This window comes from Eptesicus fuscus, chromosome 2, assembly GCF_027574615.1.
Source record: "Eptesicus fuscus isolate TK198812 chromosome 2, DD_ASM_mEF_20220401, whole genome shotgun sequence".
Classification (NCBI taxonomy): domain Eukaryota; kingdom Metazoa; phylum Chordata; class Mammalia; order Chiroptera; family Vespertilionidae; genus Eptesicus; species Eptesicus fuscus.
In genome coordinates this window covers 59130888-59155730 of record NC_072474.1, presented here as the reverse complement: position 1 = coordinate 59155730, position 24843 = coordinate 59130888, and the positions used below count along the sequence as shown (strand labels likewise).

Below are 24843 nucleotides of genomic sequence, written 5' to 3'. Positions count from 1 at the left end.
GAACAGTATTTAATTCTATTGAAGATGTTTAACATATTGCTAAATTCTGAAAGCATCGTGAAAATACTATGTATAAAATGAGCCATCTTTGGAAATGCATAGACATGCAATGGGAAGTGCCAAAATATTAAAAACTAAAAAAGCGTGGTGAAAGAACAGGTAATTTTTCTTTTCTTCTTCTATGTACTTTATACTTTTAATGTAGTGTATATTTATTATGTTTGCGAAGAGAAACATGTTTTTTTTTTTTTAAGTAGGTAAGAAAATGAGTATAACGGAAAAATGACAGAGGAAAATGAAAATTAACTTTGAAATGAGGTTACTTCTCAAAAGGCATGCAGAAAGATTCTGTACAGATGGGACACACATTTTACTCTAGGCTTATCATACTCTCAACAATAAAGATTTTTAAAAAGCCAATGGAAAGAGAGAAACAGAATCAGCAATGGTATCTATAAGATAAGACACTGTAGTATCTTAAGATTCTATTAGATAAAAACAACATGTTGGTCAACAACTTAAAAGTAAATATAATGGCCAATATCACTGGGTTTTTACCTACAAGTAGGATGAAAACAAAATGCTGAAAGCCAACAGAAAGTTAAATACCAATTACTTCCCCTTTATATAAATGGTAGCCATAAAGTTTGGAAACACAAACAATACTATTTTATTTTTTTACAGCTCTGTATAAAATACAGATTTATATTAAGTAAATTATGTTCCATTCTATATCAACTTTACAGATAGAACCCCCTTGACTACTTACTTCTTCTGGAGTATGCTGAAGATTGTGGATGAAAAATAAAAAGGTCCTATGGAAAATAACCTCCCAGGGTAATCTGATCATAAGTTCCTAGCTGGGCAGGTCAGGGTGGGTAGTCACGCTCCACAAATATAACTTCTTTACTAAAAGGCTTATCTGTACCTTAAACCAGCCCTGTCATTGTTTTTGTGCACCTAGATTAACACACCTTTGAAATGCCCCCTTTTAGATTCCTCTTTCCAATTCCTGACCACCCTTTCAGATCCCTCCTTCAAGTGTGCAAGATGTAATTGATTACCACTCACTTTCTCAAACCTTCATTTATTTTTTTCTTACAGTCCCTCCCTAATCTCAAATGCATACAAGAAACTGCAAACTGTTATTCTCCAAAGCACTTTTCTCAGTCTGTTGAGATTTTGCTTTCAAGCACATCCTCTGTTTGATTAAAATAAGCTCTTATAATTGGGGGTGATGAACACACAATACAGTGTACGGATGATGTGTTGTAGAATTGTGCACCTGAAATCTGTATAATTTTGTTAGCCAGTGTCACCCCAATAAATTCAATAAAAAGGGAAAAAGACAAGGTCATAAAAATTCTCTACAAGTTTGGCCATTTTTTACATCAACAAGGTATAGATTCAGTAAAAGTGAGAGGAAGAAACCAACCAAGGCAGCATAATAAAAAGGCTTCTGCTAGAATTAAAGGAAATGGTGTATTAATGTACCACACATTGCAACATGAACTATGCATTGCTACAAGGGAAAACACATTTAACTAATATAATGTCATCAAACATATCATTTATTACAGTGTTAAAACAACAAACCATTTATTATGCATGTTTTTACAGAATTTATGGCCAACCTATAAAGCTGTCTAATAGTGTTATATGTATGCCTTTTTGTGTGTGTGTGTTTTTGTTGTTGTTAATCCTCACCAGAGGATATTTTTTCCATTAAATTATTTTAGAGAAAGTGAAAGGGAGGGAAGGAAGGAGAGAGAAAGATCAGTATGAGAGAGACACATCAATTGGTTGCCTCCTACAACTCAGGAACTCAGGTACATACCCTTGATTGGGAATATATCCCAAGACCCTTCAGTGCATGGGCTGTTTCGCAAACCTACAACTCAGGAACTCAGGTACATACCCTTGATTGGGAATATATCCCAAGACCCTTCAGTGCATGGGCTGTTTTGCTAACCATTGAGAAATCCAGCCAGGGCATGTATGCCCTTTTGAAATTCCATAGGCTCACTTTAGCTTTTCTATCTACACTAATAAAAGAGAAACATGCAAATTGACCATCACTCTGCTACACCCACCAGCCAATCTGGAGCGAGTATGCAAATTAGCCCAACAAAGATGGCAGCGGCCACAGAGCTGGAGGGAGCAGGAGGCTTGGGTTGCCCCTGGCGATGGAGGAAGCCAAGCTTCCCGCCCGCCCTGGCCGACCCTGGCCTCTGCTCAAGGCTACAAGTTTCAATTATAGAAGATAAATAAATCCCAGATACCTGCTTCCAGCCAGCCCTGACCTCCGCTCAAGGAGGCGCTGAAAAAAAAGAAAAAGAAAAAAAAAAAAGGAGGGGCTGGGAGCCTGGATTGCCGGGGGGTGTGGCCAGCCTGAAAACAGCCCTCAGCTCCTCACCCAGGCTGGCCACACTCTCATGGGGTGAGGGTCCCCGCTGGGGGGCTTGGCCAGCCTGCAAACAGTCATTAGCCCCTCACCCAGGCTGGCGGTTAGGAGCCAGCAGTCCCGAATTGCGAGAGGGATGTCTGACTGCCAGGTTTAGGCCCGATCCCTGTAAACCGGCAGTAGGACATCCTTTGAGGGGTCCCAGATTGAAGAGGGTGCAGGCCAGGCTGAGGGACACCACCCCCCCCCCTCGTGCACAAATTTCGTGCACCGGGCCTCTAGTGTTATAATAAAACTAGAGGCCTGATGCATGAAATTCGTGCAAGGCACTCAGCCCTCACAGCTGTGGTGGCTTGCCTTGGCCCTTGCAGCCCCGGCTTCATCTGGAAGGTTGTCCGGAAGGACATCTGGTCTAATTAGCATATTACGCTTTTATTATTATAGATTCCTTAAATTTCATTTGACCCAGACTTAATCAAACTTCAAAGAAAGGGTTTATTTTTCATTATGATTTTATTTTGATTTGACACAAGTAAACTAAAGAATTTGGTCTTTTTTACATCTAGAAAGGAAAAACCACTGCTTGATTTTTGGCAGTTAAAATATGGGCATGCTGTGCAGCTACACAGAAGCAGACACGCTCTTTGCTGCATTCCCTGAGTACTGTTGTCAGTACAGTCACAGTGATAGGTTGGATGCTATTTACAAGAGTACAAGTTTTGGGACCTTGTGAAAAGAGAAAGTTTCATGGAAGATGTCACTTCCCAAGGCTTTATTGTTTGCATTCTTCAGGGACAAACCAATGCTCACGCTAAAGGCTTTCTTAATAAATGCTCAATCACCAAATCTTATTAACATTAATTAATTTTAATCTATATTATTGAAGTGAGTTTCTTCTATGTAAGCATTTGTGCTCAGTCAAATGGCTTGAAAGAAAAAAAAAAAAAGCAAACAAACTATGAATAGTTCCAAGAAAAACAAAGGAATAGTCAGAATAACTGTTAGCTCTTTACAGTCAGGAATGATGCTTCTTGTCCAGCAACACTACATATAGGAGACATTCAATAAATACTTAATGGTTAGTTTATTCATGGCAATATTGATTTACCACATCTTTTTTCCAAGGTATTTTCTCATTAATAAGTTAATGGTGTGTATTATAGGACAGTTTTCAATAAGCTTAGATCATTTAGCCTGGTTATATATAGGCCTCTTGGATACACTGTATTAAACAACCAAACATAGAGAAACATGTGAAAAAAATGTTTTACAACCAATTTTTCCCTTGAGTACTGACTAGACTGACAAAGTGAATATTTAGTTTGGGGGGCGGGTTCGGGAGTGACCAAGAAACAGCTTGGTCAAGACATAGCTCCACAGGGTGCACACATGTTATCTGCCAAGTAATCAGTGTTTTCCCTTCCTAGAGCTGAGGACACTCATTGAAAAGTACACCTGAAAGACAGAATGTTGTGGCCAACCTGGTTTTTGCCCTACGGGTTTGATCTGACATATAAAAGTCTGTCTCTTTCTAAGCTAACCAAACACATGTTTGTCTGTAGGGCAATTAAACACAGAAAACAATCATCATTAAACAGTATTCCTACTGTACTGCAAACATTTTTCAACTAAAAATGGGCACATGTATTTCAAGAAGTGAGCTGAGAAGAATGGAGCAAATTGGCTTGTTGAGGTGGAAGTGCCGCTCCCTGGGAACCATCCCCTTGTTACTGGGGCGTCCTCATCTGCTCCATGCTGGAGCTGGGCCACATGATCCCTTCCATCTGTCGAAAGTTATGGCTAGAATAGATTACACCTTTTATTATCTATTTATTTTTTCTATATATTTTATTGATTTTTTACAGAAAGGAAGGGAGAGAGATAGTCAGAAACATCGATGTGAGAGAAACATCAATCAGCTGCCTCCTGCACAGATGTGCCCGCAACCAAGGTACATGCCCTTGACCGGAATCGAACCTGGGACCTTTCAGTCCGCAGGCCAACGCTCTATCCACTGAGCCAAACCGGTTTTGGCTACACCTTTTATTATCTATTTATTTTCCAACATTTTAAAATGTAAACTTTTCAAACATACAAAAAAGTTGGAAGTAATGAACAGTGAAATCCACTTATCCACCCTGAAGGGTCTATAATTAACATTTTGCCATACTGGATTTATTACATATCTACACATTTATACATCCCACCATCCATCTTTCAATCCATCTTTTAAAATATACATTTCAAAATAAGTTGCAGACATCAGTACACTTCCTCCTAAATATTTCAGCATGGCATTAATTAGAGCTAATTGTTTCCAGTTTTGGGGAGGTTAAATCTTTTAACACTAGAGGCCCAATGCATGAAATTTGTGCAAGAGTAGGCCTTCCTTCCCCTGGCGGCTGGCACCGGCTTCCCGCCGGCACCTCGGACCCGGGCTTCCCTTGCAGAGGGAGGCCCCGCCCACCCGCTGCAGTCCACAGGTCGGTGGCTTGGGCCTCCCTCTGTGGGGCAATCATGGGGCGATGGCTGGGCCCCGACCAATCGCATTGCACCCGCCCTGTCTGGCCTGGCGCCAGTGGGTGTCATAGCATGGTCCTGGATGGTCATCAGGATGGTCGTTCTACTGTTCAGCTGTTTGGTCGATTTGCATATTATGCTTTTATTATATAGGGTACATGTTTTTATTTCATAAAATTTATCATAGTTAGCAACTATCAAGTCCTTGGTATGATTATTTGGTTAATGCTTCCCTCCCCCTTCAAGGTAACAGGAACTGTGTTTTGCTCACCAATGTACCCGCAAGTCCTGGCATTATAACAGATTGTTAATATATAGTATATTTGTTAGGGAACATAGGAGAAGTCAGAAAGAAATGGATGAAAGACAGTACTATAGAAATGGAAAGAAAAAGTAAACCATGGCCTCTTCGAAATAGTTTAAGTCTTTGCTATTATGACTAGTATTGATGCTGGGGCCATTTAAAGCTTTTTTTAGTAAATGGAGCAGGATATGTTGCTGAGGAAATGGCCATTTTATGTTGGCTGAAGTAAAAAAAATAAAGTACTGTAGGTATCTTCACTGATCAAATATAAGCAACTTCCCAGGGTTCTGGTTGTTTGGTAAGGAAGCTTACAGTACCTGACTTTGTAATTTAGACATCATTCTTACCTCACCTGTCTCCAGGCTTGCGTCTTTTATAACCATCCTTTTCCTCAAGCTGACATTTCATTTGAGAAACACCTGATCCATGGGTCAGATATGTTTACCCAAATGCTGATTGATTACAAACCTCATATTGGACACATGAAAATAGAATCTATTTTTCTCCTTCTCAAGTTACCCACTTCCTACCAAGACTCCTCTTTGGCTATTCCTCCAGTTCTTTTTGGTAATACCAGCTTTATTATTTATTTATTTATTTCCCATCAGTTACAACTGTTTATTGTCAAGGTACATTCAGGGAAGTGGTCATACAACTGCATTCTGGGTAGATTTCTATCTACTGGAGTTGGTTTATGCTTTATCCGGTATAAAATTGAGTCAGGGAGCAAAATGATTTGCAAAATGCTTTGCCCAGTCCTAAGATTCGATGATTCCAGGGATGAGACTCCATTTCTACTTACCGTATTTTCCAGCGTATAAGATGACTTTTTAACCCAGGAAAATCTTCTATACGCCCAGTCATCTTATACGCCGGAAAATACGGTAAATGTTGATCCTGGAGTTGTGTGGGTGATACCAGCTTTAAAGTGGGAGTATGTCTGTAAACCAAAATTAATTTTAGAATGTAAGGAGTAAAAAGCATTTATTTGAGCCAAAGGAGCTGCAGCCTGGAAGACACAGGTTCAGATAGCAACCTAAATTGTGTTCCACTGAGACAAAGGGGAGGCCGTCCTATATAATAATAACCTAATATGCAAATTGTCCCCTTGATCAGGAGTTCAACCGCTCACTATGATGTGTGCTGACCACCGGGGAACATGGTGGGTATTGGCTACGCAGCGCTGGCAGCGGGCATCAGTGGAGGCGCTGCCAGTCTTAATGGACCCCGATGAGAGTGGGACCACAGCGGGATGGTGGAAAAGATGAGTGGGTGGTGCCAAGCCAAGGTGGGTGCGTGCGAGCAGGGGCCCATCACCCCTTTGATGGCCCGCAGATGGCACTGGTAGGGGGCAGGGCCATCACCTGGCTCGGAGGTACTGAGGGAGCTGGGCAGGGGGCCTGATGACTCAGGTGGAGGGGGGCACGTGGCGGCCCAGGTGCTGCCCAGGGCCCAGAGGTCAACTGGGACCTGCCCTTCCACGCCAGATGCTCGAGCTTAGATGGCTGGCCAGGCCTAGGGACTGCACCCGTGCACGAATTTCGTGCATTGGGCCTCTAGTCTATTACAAAGTTTCTGCCCAAGGTCCCAATTTTATGCAAATAAGACTTCCAACTTGTGCAGTTCTGATTGGTTGGTATAGCTGCCACCGAGGATACCATTTGTATACTAGTTGTTCTGTTTAGATGAAGCAGGTCTTAACCCATTGGTATAAAGAGGAAACCAGGGTTTCCCTGCAGTGGTTGACTCAGGCAGGGTACAGGAGCAGAGTATATTGTGAGAAGCATAGAGTTCAGTATGAAGATCTTCCCACACGGTGCGGAGCCTGTGTTAGTGAATGGCTAGACTCTTGCTCATAAAATGTGGACCCTCAGGTGACCATGGGGAGTCCCATTAGTTCACATCAAAAGAATCTTTCCTCTGAGGATCCACATGCCTGTGTGAGAGACCTGGATCTTGTGAAACTGCCACCCTTCTGGAGTATAAGGAATTGTGGAATCTTGTCCCCAGTGTTTAGAAAGGTGTCTAATGTGCTTGAAACTTCAAAAGCTGTAATTATTTTCTTAGATGACCTTAGCTACCTGCTAACTGAGATTTTGCTCTCTCATCTTTCTTCCCCCAGGAGCACTTGATAACTTGATGTCATTGAGAGTTCATATGCCAGCCAACAGTGCTCCATCCCCAAGATACACCATTCCTTAAAACCTTTTTCTGCTCAATTAGATTCTCGGAGCAGGTGATTGCAGACCTGACCTGATTTGAATATCTTTGTGAAGAAATTCTTCCATTAAGAAAGCCATTCCTTGGGGCTCAAGCAGTGCTTGCCCAGTGCTCTGCTTCTGCGTTTCAAATGGAATGGTTGAGGAGGATCAGCAGACACATCACCTTGGTGAGAGTTTTTTTTTTTTTTTTCAAATGGGTTTCCGTGGATCGGACAAGGGCCAGGGGAAATCCCCTAGCTTTCAGGACGAGAAGCTAGCTCTGAAATTCAGTGTCAGGAAGGGCAAACTTCTATAATTAGTGGGTTTTAGGCCACACTGGTGTCTTTCAGATAAGATTTAAGATCTACTCAGTAGTGACTTCTGTGCTCCCCAGCGTCCACCCTCCAACCCTCCCTCCCCGAGCCCTCTCCTTGCTTCTGCAGCGCCGCTCCCCTCTTCGACCCCCAACCCTCCGGGAGGGCCGAGGCAGCTCCCGCGGCTGCTCGCCACCTCCTCGCTGCCTTCCATAGCTCAACCCCGCGCTTGGGCTGCGCGCTTCCTCCGGTCCTCCCAAGGCGAGCGAAACGGCAGACTGCTGCGCCGTGGAATAAAACGCTTACTAACTCAGTGGCTACCCCTTCGCTTGCCCCATGCCCACCTCTGCACAAACAAGACCCGGACCCCAGATCTCGAAAAACACCGCTGATCAGCCCGCTCGTTCCCCTCCATTGACATGCAATCCTATTCCCGCGCCAAAGCTGTGCGTCCAGCAATCGCGTCCTGGCCGACACACGCCGACACACGCCGCGGTCCCCGAAGCGGGCCCGCTGGTCCTGTCATCTCAGACCGCCCCGCCTCCCACCCGGGCCTGGGCCTCCTCCCCGCCTCCCGCCCGCGGACCTCCCCGCCCGTCCCGCCCGCGGAGCTCCCCGCCCCGTCCTCGGCTCCTCCGCGGTCGCCATTGGTGGCGGCCCGCCCCAGAGGGCGCCCATTGGCCAGGCGGGGAGTCACTCACCCGGCGCATTCCGCCACCCGCAGGCTTGCGGGGAAACTTCCTTATTATTGTGACGCCGAAAGCGGAGACACCCGGAGTCCGGCCGGAGAGACTGTCACAGTCGGAATCCCGAGCGGCGGCTCAGCGCCTGCCAAGGTGCGTGGGGTGGGGGCCGGGGTTCCCGGGAGGAGGGCCCCGCGCAGCTGCCCCCGGCGCGGCCGCCGCGTTCCACGGGGCGCGTCTGTCAGCGCGCGGCGCCCGGAGGGGCTGCTGCTGCTGCGGCTGCGGCTGCGGCGCTCCCTCCACGACCCGGGGCCGGGCGTCTGCAGTGCCTGCGGGGCACCCTCGGCCTTGCGCGCGCGCGCCACCCTGGCGTGCTGGGGGGCTCGCCCTCCGATCCAAAGGACCCCCCGCGCCCGGAAAGGCCGGAAGCTGCGTTAAAACTGGGAGCGCCCCCAACCTGGACTCGACTGCTCGCGGTCCAGGAGGAATTGCGACGCGGAAAGTCAAAAAAGGAGGATCCTCCCCTTCCTCCTCGCCTGTCCCTATTTACATTCCGGGGCTCGGGAGACACCCTTGGCGGGGCGGGCGCGGGCGCTTCCCGGCCAGATGGGAGCGGGGGAGGCCTCCGCGTTGGAGGGGACCCCCGCGGCCGCGAGGAGTTGGCGCCGGGGACGCAGGGCTCGGCGTCCGCGGTGACAGCGCCCGTGGGGCCGCGGCGCCCGGCACCTCCCACCTGGTGGAGGCCGTGCCCGCTCGTCCGTCCGTGTCCGCCTTCTGGGCGGAGTTGGGGCGAGGGTGTGTGTGTGTGTGCGCGGACACGTGCGCGCGGGAGTGTGTGTGTGTGTGGAGACACGTACGTGTGCGGGGTGTCGGGAGCTGGGAAGGTTGGGGGCAGGTGGCGCTTTGAGTTCTTGGTAAATGTGTGGGGTGGGCGAACCCGGACGCAGAGCGTGTGGAGCCCTGAACCCGAGGAGCCCCGGAGCGCGGTGGAGACGGCACCCAGGCGCCCAGAGCCACTGTGCACTGGTTTGGAGTAAATGCACAGTGCGCCCTGAGGAAGGTGCATTTGAACTTTGCTTTCGGCAGCTCGCTGTTTCTGGCTGTTTGCTGACTCCATGCTACTTTAGCTTGGAGATCAGCCCCGTTCGGAAGTACCTTAAATTCAGAGCGAAGCCTTCCAGGATTCTGCTTGCAATCCTTACCCGCAAAACGCTTTAGGAAAGACGATTCAAGAGCTCTTGCATTTTTTTTGTGTGTGTCTTCTGGCTCTTTCCACAAATAGGAAGCTATTTCTAGAACCTTTCATTTGGTGATTTGATAACATCAAGTGAGCCGATTTTTAACTCCAGACTGAGAAGGAAGAAAAATGAAATAAAATGAGGATTAACAGCCTTTTTAAATGAAGTGACTAGATAGAGAGGGATCTTGTTTAAGCTGGCAGATTTACTGTGTCGCTCTCTTTAACTACTTTCCTTTACCCTGGGGGGCAGGGGAATGACATTAAAATAAGAAAAGGGGAGTAATATAGGCACCCCCCCCCTCTTTAAAGCAAAATAGATTAATTACACATCATTGTTTGACCACATTGAGCTAGGAACCTTCTGGAGAAAGTTCAGAAATCAGGGAGGAAGGTTTGAAACCTCTTTGGAAAAATGCCTCTTTTGGCTTGGGAAAAACCCCGGTTGATTAACATGCAGTTTTTGCTTATTCAAAAAGTATGCAGTTGGGTTTGTATTTTTTTTTTTAAACAAACACAATCTAAAATGTTCCAAATGGTGTGGTTGGAACCACTGGTTATGGCATTTCATTCTGAGTAACAGACTTCTTAGGATTTGCATAATTTAAAAAAATTTTAATACATAGGTTTGCACCCCTACTGGAGATACCAGATAGTTTTGCATCAGTTTAAGAAATAAAAGTAATATTCTCCAAAGTGAATGGGATTTTCTACATAAGATAGAAATAAAGTTTCGATGATAATATCTTAAAACCATGAGGGACTTTTTCTTTTGAGAGACTAAAGGTGCCTCTCAGTCGCATCTTGTTTTCTGTGATAGAGGATGTGGTGTTGGAAGGAAGGGAAGATACCAGAAAGTCTTCAAAACCAGCTGTGGCAAAATAAGCTATGTGTGTGGTACATGGAAAACATGGGAGAAAATAGACAACATTGAATTATAGTTTCAAAATTTTTTAACCTAATGGGAGGTTTAAAAATAATTTCATTTTTATTTTAGCATCTGCTACAAGTGCTAGGAATTTTTAAAGGTGCTACCTATGTCTCTAGTTCACTTTTAGAGATGATAGCTTCATAAGGTTCTTGTTCGTATTTAACAGTCTGGAGGTACCATGTTTGGGGAATATTTGTTTTCAATAACATGAAGGTATTTTGTAGAGTTTCATGCTAATGCTTTTTATTTCTTTAACTTGCAGATCTGCAGGGTGAGGGGTAACCATTCTGGCTCCTTGTCCAAATGCCAAGTGTGTGACCTGTGGTGAGTTACTTGATTCCTCTGACCCTCAGTTTCCTCATCTTGTACATTGAGATAATGTCTATGCAAATTGACCGTCACTCCAAACACAAGATGGCTGCCCCCATGTGGACACAAGATGGCCAGCAGGGGCAGGCAGTTGTGGTTGATCAGGCCAGCAGGAGAGGGTAGTTGGGAGGGACCCAGGCCTACAGGGGGAGGGCAGTTAGGGGTGACAGGGCCGGCAGAGAAGGGCAGTGGAGGGGGACCAGGCCTGCAGGGGAGGGCATTGGATGTGAACAGGCCAGCAGGGGAGAGCAGTTAAGGGCGACCAGGCTTGCAGGGGAGGGCAGTTGGGGGGACCACGCCTGCAGGGGAGGGCAGTTGGGGATGACCAGGTCGGCAGGGGAGGGCAGTTGGGGCGACCAGGTCTGCAGGGAAGGGCAGTTAGGGCCAATTGGGCCAGCAGGGGAGCAGTTAGGAGTCGATCAGGCTGGCAGGGGAGTGGTTAGGGTGTGATCAGGCTGGCAGGCAGAAGTGGTTAGGGGCGGTAGGCAGGCAGGCAGGTAAGCGGTTGGGAGCCAGCAGTCCTGGATTGTGAGAGGGATGTCCGACTGCCCGTTTAGGCCCGATCCTAATGAGATCGGGCCTAAACGGGTAGTCGGACATCCCTTGAGGGGTCCCAGATTGGAGAGGGTGCAGGCTGGGCTGAGGGACACCCCCCACCCCCACCGTGCATGAATTTCGTGCACCAGGCCTCTAGTAATTTATATAAAGAACTCGAGTTACTACAATTGCCTAGAGAGGGACCTTAACAAATCCTTAATGACTTTCTTTTGCTGTGATGTGAAGAGAACTGGGTGAGCCCAGGAGGTAGGAGACCTAGTTTCTAGTCACTTCTTCATCCACTTATTTCTCAGAGGACCAAGGTTACTAGGCCATGGAAGGCCTCAGCTGCCATTAAAATGAAGTTAGGAATGTAAGTTTCTTGCCTAAAGGTTAGGTTAAGTGGACACTTAAGGTATCCTTAATAAGGTGATCTCTTTGATGCTATACCTCTGCCCTTTTTAGACATGTTCTACATTTAGAAATAGAACTTGCTGGTGTCAGGGATATATGTTTTTGTGTGTGAACCTGTAAGTGAACTAGTTTTTTGTTTAAAATATATTCTTATTGATTTCAGAGAGGAAGGGAGAGGGAGAGAGAATGATGAGAGAGAATCATTGATCGGCTGCTTCCTGCATGCCCCACACTGGGAATTGAGCCCACAACCCCGGGTATGTGGCCTGACTGGGAATTGAAGTGTGACCTCCTGGTTCATAGGTCAACGCTCTATCACTAATCCACACTGGCTGGGCGTGAACTAGTTTTATTATAAGTCAGGGTAGACATGGAAAAAAGTCTGGCTAACTGTTGAGATTGCTTCACTTACCCTTCCCATCTCTGGCTAGCTTAGGTCTGGTTACCTATAAGTTGGAATCCTACTTTTGTCACTTAACTACTTATTTACATGTTCTTGGGCAAGTGACCTAACCTTGCTAAGCCTTGAGATTATTGTAAAGGGCAAATTAAATAATCTGTATAAAGTTTTTATCACAGACTCATGCACAGTAGGCTTGCAGTAATAATAGATATTACTTTTTCTTTATTCATTAACTATTTATTGAGCTCTTACTATGTGCCAGGCACTATTCTAGTCTTTAGGGATAGAGAAATGAACAAAAGTGAATGAGAAAAACATGGATGGGAGTACCCAGGATAGCAAATGCCAGGTGAAGAACATTGCTAAAACTGGGTCTTTAAATTCATGGACACCATTAGCTACTAGATATGGGGGTTCTACCAGAGTGTACTTTTAGGTGAAAGCTGTATTAATGGCTGGTTTCTCTTCAGTGCACTGAACTTTTCTCCTGAAGGATGATTTTCTTGACTTCTGCTGTAGTTTTGGCAAAGTGTCTTGATGACCTAGACCAGATTTTCTATTAGGGTTAATAAACAATTCATAGGACTACAGCTTATTTGTGGTTGTCATTTAGCTACTTCTCTTAGTAAGTAATTTTTATTTGACTGCTTGAAGATTCCCTTACCGTAACTCAGGTGGGAAGGATTTTGAACAATAGTCCTATTTGTCTTTTGTCATAAATGGTTTCTATTAGTCAGTTAAAGATGAGGCCATACTTCAGGCTTGCAGTTGTCCAAAGCTCTCAGAGTGTAGCTGATCCTCAAGGACTGATTCATGCTAAACAAATTTATAAGAAGCTGATAGATCCAGGATGTTGAATTAATTATAAGAAGTAGAAATGCCAAGAAGCCTGAGATGCTTTGGTCAGCTGGTCATGGTGTTCTTTCTACATAGTAGAATCTGCCTTGGAAAACAAGTTATTTAAGGTTGCTTAATTACTCATGGAATCTAAGCAAGGCAAGTGGCTAGGTGAATTTAATGACTAATTATAGTACTTCAGTTCTTAAACAGCAAAGTTATCAGCAAAAAATATAAAAATGTGGCAGGCAAAAAGACCACTTTTGAGAGTCAAAACAAGAAGGCAGAGCATTATCTTATTTGACTTCACCTGGGAACATGTGCATAGGATGATTGAAATTTTTCACCTCTTTGCACATGTCTGGGAATGATTGCAAAAATGTTCTGAGCACTGATTTTGGGGTTACAAACAAATTTTAGTGAGTAGGCAAATTCACAAGCATGGGATTGCAAATAATGAAGAACAACTGTACTTAGAGATAGTGAAGGAGGTAGTGCTGGACATTTTTTGTTTAGTATGAATAAAGCTGCTGTGAGCATTGTTTATAGATTTTTATATTATTGATTTTTAGAGAGGAAGGGAGAGAGACAGACAGACATTGATATGAGAGAAACATGATTGGTTGCCTGCTGCATGTTTTTCAGCTGATGATCGACCAAAACCTGGGAATTGAACCCAACACCTTTTGGTGTATGGGACCACACTCCAACCAGCTGAGCCACTCCTGGCCAGGGCTGTTTATAGATTTTTGTGTAGACAAATAATCATAGCTTCTTAATACCATATTTTTAGACACATTGTACTTGGCTGGTTAAGGGGATGGCTTAATGGTACTGTTGCCTAATCTCATTCATTATCTCCTAATTCTGGTTAATTTCCCTCTTAGAGGGTAACTTTATTTTCAGGTTTCCAGGACATCTTGTATTGTATACTGACTATAATTTAGTCATTCTGCAAGTATTTTTGTGGTCTTTGCTCCTGTAGGTGACATATAAATCTACTTGGGTGGCATTGTAGCTCACTGGATAAGACTGTGGACATTGGCTTAAGATTCGCAGCCTGGTTCTGTCTCCTTTCGGCTGTGTGACCTTAGGCATGCTTATTAATTTCTCTGAACCTTGCTTTCTCTGAAAATGAGGCTAAAAATAGTACTTATGGCACAGAGTTGGTGTGAAGATGAAATTAGATAATGAAATAATATGCTTATTAGTACAGTGAATGATGTATAGTAAGTACTGTGATGTTACTTATATAACTACTAGAGGCCCGGTGCACAAAATTTGTACACTCAGTGGGGGAGGGGTTCCTCAGTCCTGCCTGTGCCCTCTCGCAGTCCAGGAACCCTTGGGGATGTCCTACTGAAGGCTTAGGCTCGCTCCCCGCAGTCAGACATCCATAGTGCTGCTGCGGAGGTGGGAGAGGCTCCTGCCACTGACACTGCGCTCGCCAGCCGTGAGCCCAGCTTCTGGCTGAGTGGCGCTCCCCCTGTGGGAGTGCACTGACCACCAGGGGGAAGCTCCTGCATTGAGCATCTACCCCCTGGTGGTAAGTATGCATCATAATGACCAGTTGTTCTGCTGTTTGGTCGATTTGCATTTTTGCCTTTTATTATATAGAACTAGTGGCCCGGTGCATGAAATTCGTGCATGGGGGGGGGGGTTCCTCTCAGCCCAGCCTGCACCCTCTCGCAATGAGGGACCACTGGCTCCTAACCGCTCATCTGTCTGCCTGCCTGATCACCCCTAAATGCCTCTGCCTGCCTGCCTGAATGCCCCTAACCCCTTTGCCTCATTGCCCCTAACCTCTCTGCCTGCCTGCCCGACAGCCCCTAACTGCCTGCCTGCCTAATCGCCCCTAACTGCCCTCCCCTGCTGGCCTGATTTTATCCCCAATGGCCCTCCCTTGCCAGCCTGATCTTGCCCCCAACTGCCCTCCCTTGCCGGCCTGATTTTGTCCCCAATGGCCCTCCCTTGCCAGCCTGCTCTTGCCCCCAACTGCCCTCCCCTGCTGGCCTGATTGCCCCTAACAGCCTCTGCCTCATCCCCCACCACCATGGCTTTGTCTGGAAGGAAGTCAGACGTCCAGAAAATGGCCAGTCGACCTGGTCTAATTAGCATATTACCTTTTAGTAGTATAGATAGATTATATAGGATAGGATTGCTTAAATCGGGGGAGCGGGGGAGAAAGCCTTTTTCATCAGGAGGAGATTGCAGACAAAAATACATAATTCCTACATCTGGACTGATAGCCAGCCATATGCACTATACTGCCAAACTGGTCATTAAAAAATTGAACCACTTTCGTACATATTACACCAAACATCTGTTGCCCTTAAAACCCCTTCTCAGCTCCCACCTTAGGTTCTGCCTTTGCAGTTCATGCAGATTAGGTTCTGATTGGTCCGTTTCTATGCCAGTCAGCATCAAAAGCTCCGCCTCCTAGGCAGCCATTGGCTCCTTGCAGTTCACCCAGATTTGGTTCTGATTGGTCGGTTTCTATGCCAGTCAGCATCTTCGGGCCTGACCATAGAGGCAGGGCTGATCAGCAGCTGCCCCAGGCTGCTGGCAAGCGGGCTGAACTGCTGACCTCTGAGAGAGAGAGAGTGAGGCTTGGCTACCACTGCTGATCAGCCCTGTCTCTCTTTCTCTGAGAGGTCAGCAGTTGAGCCCGTTTACCTGATGCGCACGCAACCTGTTGTTCGGTCGAGCCTTTGGTCGTTTTGGATGTTACGACCCTGGCTCTTTATATATACATACTAGAGGCCCGGTGCACGAAATTTGTGCATGGGGGTATGTGGCCCTCAGCCCAGCCTACACCCTCTCCAATCTGGGACCCCTCAAGGGATGTCCGACTGCCCGTTTAGGCCCGATCCAGGCCTGCAAGGGAGGGCATTTGGGGGCGATCAAGCCTACAGGGGAGGGCAGTTAGGGGTGACCAGGCTAGCAGTGGAGGGAAGTTGGGGGCGACCGGGCCTGCAGGGAAGGAGAGTTGGGGGAACCCAGGTCTACAGGGGAGGGCAGTTAGGGGTGACCAGGCCTGCAGGGGAGGGCAGTTAGGGGTGACCAGGCCTGTAGGATCAGGCCTAAACGGGCAGTCGGACATCCCTCTCACAATCCAGGACCGCTGGCTCCCAATTGCTCGCCTGCCTACCTTCCTGATTGCCCCTAACCGCTTCTGCCTGCCAGCCTGATTGATGTCTAACTGTTCCCCTGCCAGCCTGTTTGTCCCTAACTGCCCTCCCCTGCAGGCTTGGTGACCCCTACCTGCCCTCTCCTGCAGGCCTGGTCACCCCTAACTGCCCTCCCCTGTAGACCTGGGTTCCCCCAACTCTCCTTCCCTGCAGGCCCGGTCGCCCCCAACTTCCCTCCACTGCTAGCCTGGTCACCCCTAACTGCCCTCCCCTGTAGGCTTGATCGCCCCCAACTGCCCTCCCTTGCAGGCCTGGTCCCTCCCAACTGCACTCCCCTGCTGGCCTGATCACCCACAACTGCCCTCCCCTGCTGGCCATCTTGTGGCAGCCATCTTGTGTCCACTTGGGGGCAGCCATCTTTGTGTTGGAGTGACGGTCAATTTGCATATTAGTCTTTTATTAGATAGGATATATATGTAGATTGGTAGGAGAGATAAGACATACTCATGAAACATTAAAAATTAAGGAAGACATTAGTATGGATACAACAACTTAGCAAATTGGGAAAATAAAATTATTAAAATATTATGTGATCTTGCTGGTCTTTTAAACTGATAAGAACAGATACTACACTTGATCTTAGCCAAAAGGCCGAGAAGCGATCTTGCTGGTCTTTTAAAAAATGTATGTATCTTCCTCCTCAACCCTCCACTGCCTCATTTTATCATATCTCTGTAGTTAACTCAAAGAATAATGTTGAAGCTTAATTTTTTTTAGTTGTAGAGTCTAGACAAGGAATAAAAATTTTAAGAAGCAGAACTTTCTGATTAAGACAGCAAATTGAGATACAGTTTTATATTTTTTCCATGCCTATTTTGAAAGAGTTCAAAGAATAAATCAGATAGGTGACTAAATAAATGTCCATTGTATAGAAAACCACATTTTGCTTACTAATTTTTCAGTTGATGGATATCTGAGTTATTTCTACCTTTTCATAACATGAGTGAATAATGCTGTTAGGAACTTTTGTGTGGATGTATTTATGATTTTAGTTCTTTTTTTCCTGTTTTGATTTAAAATATTAATTTTTCGGTTACAGTTGACATACAATATTGTATTAGTTTCAGGGGTACAACATAGTAATTAGACATTTATATAGCTTACAAAGTGATCACCCCATTAAGTCTAGTATCTACCTAGTACCATACATAGTTATTAAAATATTATTGACTACATTCCCTATGCTGTACTTTACATCTCTCTGACTATTTTTATATCTTGAAATTTGTACATTTTAATCCCTTTCACCTTTTTTGCCCATTCCCCCCATCATCCCTTCCATCTGGAGACTGTCAGTTTATTCTCTATATCTATGAGTTTGTTTCTATTTTGTTTGTTCATGTCTTTCTATCAATTTACAATTCTCTTGGATATATAGCTAGCAGTAAAATTGCTGGGTAATATGGTAACTCTATGGTTAGCCTTTTTAGGAACTGCCAGACTGTTTCCAAAGCACCTGTGCTATTTTACATTCCCATCAGCAATGTACGAGAGCTTCACGTACTCCACATCCTCACCCACACTTGTTATTATCTGTTCTTTTTTATTGTACCCACCCTAGAGGGTGTGAACTGATAGAGATGAAGTTTTGTTTGTATGAAAGGGAAGCATGAATTTTTAAAAATTATTTTTTGGGGGGAGGAGCATGACTTTTAAAAGTAGTGTGACTTTGGGCTAGAGTCAGCAGTAATCAATCAACTAAAAGTTGATTTAATACCTGCTAGATTGAAGAGGTATTTGTTATACTGTGGTCTCTGATTAAGGCAGTTAAAATCTGGCTGAGGAGTTAAGTTATAAGATACAGAGAAAGGTTTTTTTTTTTTTTTTTGGTAAAAAATCTATTTTATTGATTTCAGGGAGGAAGAGAAAGAGAGAGATAAAAACATCAATGATGAGAGCAAATCATTGATTGGCTGTCTCCTGCATGGGATCGAATCCGAAACCCAGGCATGTGCCCTGACCGGGAATTGAACCGTGACCTCCTGGTTCATAGGTGGATGCTCAACCACTGAGTCACACCGGTTTTGGCCAAAGAAAGTTTTTAATCAGGGTTATATCAGGGTCAGAGGGATGCAGACTGATGGTGGCTGGAATGGTCTCCAGAGGCCCTGGAGTAGGAAATGAAGCTTGACTCAGATCCAGAAGCATGTGTAAGAGGGAAGAGAAGTAACATTTTTACCCATTTCTCATTTTTGTTGCAAGTGGTGAATTACTATCCAAGCTAACAATAGGCTATTTAAAGGAGTTCACAAATTTTTAAAAATGAAATAAGTAGAAAACTTAAAAAGTGCAGTGAGGAAGAACAAGGTGAAGTCATGAGGGTAATTTCAAAACTGTTGTTATCATATGATTTGCAGAGATTGTTTTAGCAATGCTCCTGTACTCAAGTGTTCCTCATCAGTGACCTGAAAACTATATTCTGTATTCACAGTTTATTTACACAAATAAAATTTGTTTAGAAATGTTCTTTAAAATCTTACTAAAGCCCTAGCTGGTTTGGCTCAGTGGATAGAGTGTTGGCCTGTGGACTGAAGGGTCCCAGGTTTGATTCTGGTCAAGGGTGTATAGCTTGGTTGCGGGCACATCCCCAGTAGGGGATGTGCATGAGGCAGCTGATCGATGTTTCTGACTCTCTATTCCTCTCTGTAAAAAATCAATAAAATTTATTTAAAAAAAAATCTTACTAAAACACAAAAATGGCATTATTATTATAACACTAGAGGCCCTCAGCCCAGCCTGCACCCACTCCAATCTGGGACCCCTCGAGGGATGTCCGACTGCCCATTTAGTTGGACATCTCTCTCACAATCCAGGACTGCTGGCTCCCAACTGCTCGCCTGCCTGCCTTCCTGATTGCACCTAACCACTTCTGCCTGCCAGCCTGATCACCCCCTAACCACTCCCCTGCCAGCCTGATTGATGCCTAACTGCTCCCCTGACAGCCTGTTTGCCCCTAACTGCCCTCCCCTGCAGGCCTGGTCACCCCTAACTGCCCTCCCCTGCAGGCCTGGTCACCCCTAACTCTCCTCCCCTGCAGGCCTGGTCCCCCACAACTGCTCTCCCCTGCAGGCCTGAGTCCCCCCACAACTGCCCTTCCTTGCAGGCCTGGTCACCCCTAACTGCCCTTCCCTGCAGGCTTGATCACTCCCAACTGCCCTCCCTTGCAGGCCTGGTCCCTCCCAGCTGCCCTCCCCTGCTGGCCATCTTGTGGTGGCCATCTTGTGTCCACATGGGGGCAGGATCTTTGACTACATGGGGGCAGCCATCTTGTGTGTTGGAATGATGGTCAATCTGCATATTAATCTTTTATTAGATAGGATAGAGGCCTGGTGCATGGGTGGGGGCCAGCTGGTTTGCCCTGATGGGTGTTCTGGATCAGGGTGGGGGTTCCCTTGGGGTGTGGGGGGGCCTGGGTGAGGGGCCTATGGTGGTTTGCAGGCTGACCACGCACCCCGGCGACCCAAGTGGAGGCCCTGGTATCTGGGATTTATTTATCTTCTACAATTGAAACTTTGTAGCCTGGAGCAGAGCCAAGCCTTTTGCTCGCTCTGTGGCGGCAGCCATTTCTGTTGGGATTTATTTATCTTCTGTCATTGAAACTTTGTAGTATTGAGTGGAGGCCTGGGCCGGCAAGGGCAAGCGGAAAGCTTGGCTTCCTCCATTGCCAGGGAAACCCAAGTCTCCCTCCTGCTCTGTGGCCGCAGCCATCTTGGTTGGGTTTATTTGCATATTTGCTCCTGATTGGCTTGTGGGTGTAGCGGAGGTATGGTCAATTTGCATATTACTCTTTTATTAGATATACTAGAGGCCCGGTGCACGAAATTCGTGCACGGAGGGGGGTTGTCCCTCAGTCCAGCCTGTACCTTCGCCAGTATGGGACCCCTCAAGGGATGTCCGATTGCCCGTTTAGGCCCGATCCCACGGGCAGTCGGACATCCCTCTCACAATCCAGGACTGCTGGCTCCCAACTGCTTGCCTGCCTGCCTTCCTGATTGCCTCTAACTGCTTCTGCCTGCCAGCCTGATCACCCCCTAACCACTCTGCTGACAGCCTGTTTGCCCCCAACTTCCCTCCTCTACCAGCCTGGTCACCCCTAACTGCCCTCTCCTGCAGGGTTGATCACCTCCAACTTCCCTCCCTTGCAGGCCAGTTGCCTCCCAACTGCCCTCTCCTGCTGGCCATCTTGTGGTGGCCATCTTGTGTCCACATGGGGGCAGGATCTTTGACCACATGGGGGCAGCTATATTGTGTGTTGCAGTGATGATCAATCTGCATATTACTTTTATTAGATAGGATAGAGGCCTGGTACAGGGGTGGGGGCCAGCTGGTTTGCCCTGAAGGGTGTCCCTGATCAGGTGGGGGTTCCCTTGGGGCGTGGGGTGGCCTGAGCCAGGGGCCTGTGGTGGTTTGCAGTCCGGCCATGCCCCCTGGCAACCCAAGCAGAGGCCCTGGTATCTGGAATTTATTTTCCTTCTACAATTGAAACTTTGTAGCCTGGAGCAGAGCCAAGCCTGGGGCTCCCTCCGAGGCCAGCAGCCATTTGTGTTGGGGTTATAATTGAAACTTTGTTGCCTTAAGTGGGTGGGCCCGGCCAGCGTGTGCGGATAGCTTTGCTTCCCCTGTTGCCGGCGGCAACCCTGGCCTGCTCTCTCAAGCTCCATTCTGCCGCCATTTGTTTGAATTTGTTTACCTTCTATAATTGAAACTTTGTAGCTTGAGTGGAGGCTTAGGCCTGGCAAGGGCAGGCGGAAAGCTTGGCTTCCTCTGTTACCTAGGAAACCTTGCTCTCTGTGGCTGTAGCCATCTTGGTTTGGGTTAATTTGCATGCTCACTCTGATTGGGTGGTGGGCATGGCTTGTGGGTATGTTGGAGGTATGGTCAATTTGCATATTTGTCTATTATTAGGTAGGATAGGATGACTACTTTCAACACTATTAGTAATTGTTTTTCTGAGATGCAAGGTATCTGAAGAATATTATTGATTGATGTTTCGATAATATTTTTAAGAAATAAAAGAGGTTATTTTTAAAAATTGATTACATCTATTACTCAATGTGATTTCCTCTGACCTATTTTCTAAAACCTTTTTTACAAAATGTTTTTCTAGGCTGCATGAATCCCTGAAGGATAAGAACAATGTTATGTTGGGGATATTGGTCACTGGGCCAACCTGGAATCAGCACTAACCTACAAGGAATTGTGGCCGAGCCACAGGTGTGCGGATTTATATCAGACAGAAGTGTCAAGGAAGTAGCCTGTGGAGGAAACCACTCCGTGTTCCTGCTGGAGGATGGAGAGGTTTACACCTGCGGCTTGAACACCAAGGGGCAGCTGGGCCATGAGAGGGAAGGAAACAAGCCAGGTGAGTGCACCTTGTCTGCCTTGATGACTGGCGTGAAAGACTGGGAATGGGAGAATGCTGGTGGAAGATTCTCAGGGAGGCTCTTTGAATGGTGTAGGATTTTCTGTGTGGAACTTTTGTGTCTAATTCAAGCCTTTTGATGGAAAACCAGACATTTCCTTTCCATCTTTTTTTGAGTTGACGTTATTCCTCACCTGAGGATATTTTTCCATGGATTTTTAGAGAGAGTGGAAGGGAAGGGGAGAGACAGAGAGAGAAACATCAATGTGAGAAAGATACATTGATTGGTTGCCTCCCGCATGTGCCCTGACCAGGGCTGGGCATCAAGTTGCAATTGGTATGTGCCCTTGCCTGGGATCAAACCCGGGACCCTTCAGTCCGCTGGCTGACACTCTACCCCTGAGCCAAACTGGCTAGGGCTCCTTTTCATCTTATTATACAACACCTGTTGTTTCAGTTACCAGGGGAGGGAAGTTGACTAGTTAGTTTAGAGTTATAGAAATCGATTTTTCTCCCATAATTGAATGCTAACACATTGTGATTATTTTGTGAATAGGTAATCCTCATACAATCAATATCAGAAGCATTTCCCTCTAATTTTTCCTCCAAAGTGCCTATTTATTCATTTATTTCTGCAACATGTTTTGTTAAGCAATTTGAGCTAAGCACTATGCTTGGTGTTGTGAGCAGAAAGTGAATGAGATAGTAACGATTTGGCTCCAGGGAACCCATGTGGAAGAATGGGTGAGATAAGTTGGAGAACATGCTGGGGGGATTAAAGGAGAGGGATTCATTTCGCCTTCGGAGGTCAATCAAGTAGGAAGCAGGAGTAGAACTTCAGCAAGTGTGTGTATGTTTATTGCACACACCTGGGTGTACCCAGCGATTAAAGGCATGGGTATGATGGTGCAGTCCTTGTTCAGGGAATGTTGCATAGTTTGGTGAGACTGCTGATGGAGGGTGAGAGAGGAGAAGTTGGAAAGGTAGAGGGCTGATTAGATTTCTTAAGTTTTAAGGTCTTTCATTTATTGATAACAGGTGCTGTGTGTATTTAAAGTCCATTGGCTTAAGTTCTTTTTCCTTCCACTTTTTCTGTCTAAAGGATCTAAGTTTGACCTTCAGTGTGTGTTTATATAGCATAGATCTATCTATAAGGTACTTTCTTAGTCTTGGATTTCAGCTACATTTAGAGGAGTGGTGATATTTGAATGAGTCTCCTTTTGGTGAGAAATTATAAGATAGGGTCTTAAACTGTGACCATGCTGTATTTTTCATATTAGCATGGCATGTGTCATTTTCTTTGTTACTTGCTGATTTTTTTTTATTTACTCCAAATCAAGTGAAGATACTGAAGCTTCATTAAAGGACAGTCTTGCTGGCTTTTTTTTTCTAGATGATTTTACTCTTTTATGTTTATTTAGGCAAATCATTTTGGTGTCAGGATGAGCTTATTTTTTCTGTGACACTGGCTCCCTCTTTTCTCATATTTATTTCCTCCCATAACAAGTGGCTACATTCTGCAGTTGCCCTGTCCAAATATTAGTGTTAACATTTCATCAGTTTTATGTTGCCCACTGGATAAAGGGCCGCAGGGCTGCTCTTAGGTAGAATTATTAAGTATGTGAAGTATGATTTGTGGGCTTTCCCCCCATTCTTTGCCTCTAGGTTCCCTCTCGGGAACCCTCCCTGCCATATCCTACCAGGCCTGCTCACCTGCAGCAGTACCCAGGGTCCTAGACAGTGGTTTCTGGACTTGTGGCCCTTGGACTCTTGGGATTTCAAGGAAGTGGTTTGTAGCATGGTCCATATGTACACCTTTATGTATACCATGCGCCTGATCCTAGAGTTTTTCAAATGTGAGTACATCTTGTTTTTAACTAAAATAAAAATTCAGTTAACAGTGTCACCAATTCATAAATTGAGTTAGTAATTCCTATTCATTTCGTTTTACCAATTAACGTAGTACGGAACTGTAATATAGAATTATTATGGAGGTGGCAGGGAGGTTTTTTACTTTTAAAAATGTTTTTCGTATTAGAAGAGAGTAAAAGCCAAGGTCATCTTTTCTCTCCTGTTAAAACTCACCCGTGTCTTACTTTACTCTCCTACTTTTGCTCTGTTTCCCCAGATGAGAGTCAGTGTCTTAACTCATGCTTACAGAGGGGTCAGTGGCAGGTCACAGCCCAACATCATGTTCCTTCTTTTGGGAATATCTACATTCCCTCAGGGCTTAGAGATCCTTTAGGCCCATTTCACATCAGTGACCCCTGAGGGACTTGCGTTCACCCTGATCAGCCTTTGAAGGGAGTATTTTGGGGACCGGGAGGAGATCTTTCCATTTCTCCTATAGAGACAACATGGTTAGGGTGAGTTCTGGAGTCAGACAGACCTAGTGGCGGCATTACTGTGATCTGATTCTGTATTTTAGAGCCTCAATTCCCTTTCCTATAAAAAGAGGAGACTTTGGGTTCTAGTGTAGCTCTTAAAGTAGTTTCAAATGATAAAAGAAGATCCACAAAGCTAACTGTAGCCTGTGAAGTCTGCCCTCCTGCCTGTTTTCTCTGACTGTGCCTTCTGTCAGGCAGCGTCCCAGCAGAGCCGGTCGCTCAGGATGACTCATCGCACACCTTTGCCTTAGAACCTGGGGTGAGAAGGTTCAACTTGGGGTGGCAGGTGAGAAAGGAAACAAAATCCTTGTAATCCCACAATGGCACAAAGATCTGTGGAAGGCACTGTGGTGAATACATCTGAGTGCAATGTGACGTTCTACCAGTGGAGCCTCCTGCCACCAGCTTCGTGGAGTAGTGGTGGGTGGTTCGTGGGCCTCTGGGAGTGAGGAGCAGCCACTCTGCTTCTGCCTGAACGTTGGGTCAGGCCAGTTCTCTCTGCAGTAAAGGCTGAGTGATTGCAAGAGACTTGAGCTAGAGGTATGCCAAGAAGGCTTTTGGATTCGACCACAGAATCCAGCCAATGTTTATAATATGAATTTCAAATAAACAAGTTTCTAGTGTAAATTACAATAGATTCCAGAAATTCCTGTCGTTGGCAAAGCTTGCCTGTTAATTATAAACTCCATAGCAGCTTCAGAATAGTTCCTCTTTGAATGGAAAGATTATGTGGATGAGCACTTTCCCCG

At 45.8% G+C, this 24843-nt stretch overlaps 1 protein-coding gene and 1 pseudogene across 4 annotated transcripts in view; one reads left to right on the top strand and one right to left on the bottom strand.

Annotated features, from left to right (window-relative positions):
• Positions 1 to 8462: 8462 nt before the first annotated feature.
• HERC3 (HECT and RLD domain containing E3 ubiquitin protein ligase 3) overlaps positions 8463 to 24843 on the top strand; it is a 91908-nt gene continuing 75527 nt past the window's right edge. For 2 of the 4 annotated variants that reach the window (XM_028148256.2, XM_054727477.1), the window contains exons 1-3: positions 8463 to 8579; positions 10857 to 10918; positions 21453 to 21707. In XM_028148256.2, coding sequence (XP_028004057.1) covers positions 21482 to 21707 — 226 coding nt within the window. In that variant the 5' untranslated portion in view covers positions 8463 to 8579; positions 10857 to 10918; positions 21453 to 21481. The remainder of the gene's footprint in view (positions 8580 to 10856; positions 10919 to 21452; positions 21708 to 24843) is intronic. The other 2 variants (XM_054727464.1, XM_008143560.3) reach the window with 1 other exon arrangement.
• Positions 16823 to 16948, bottom strand: LOC114232268 (U2 spliceosomal RNA; annotated as a pseudogene).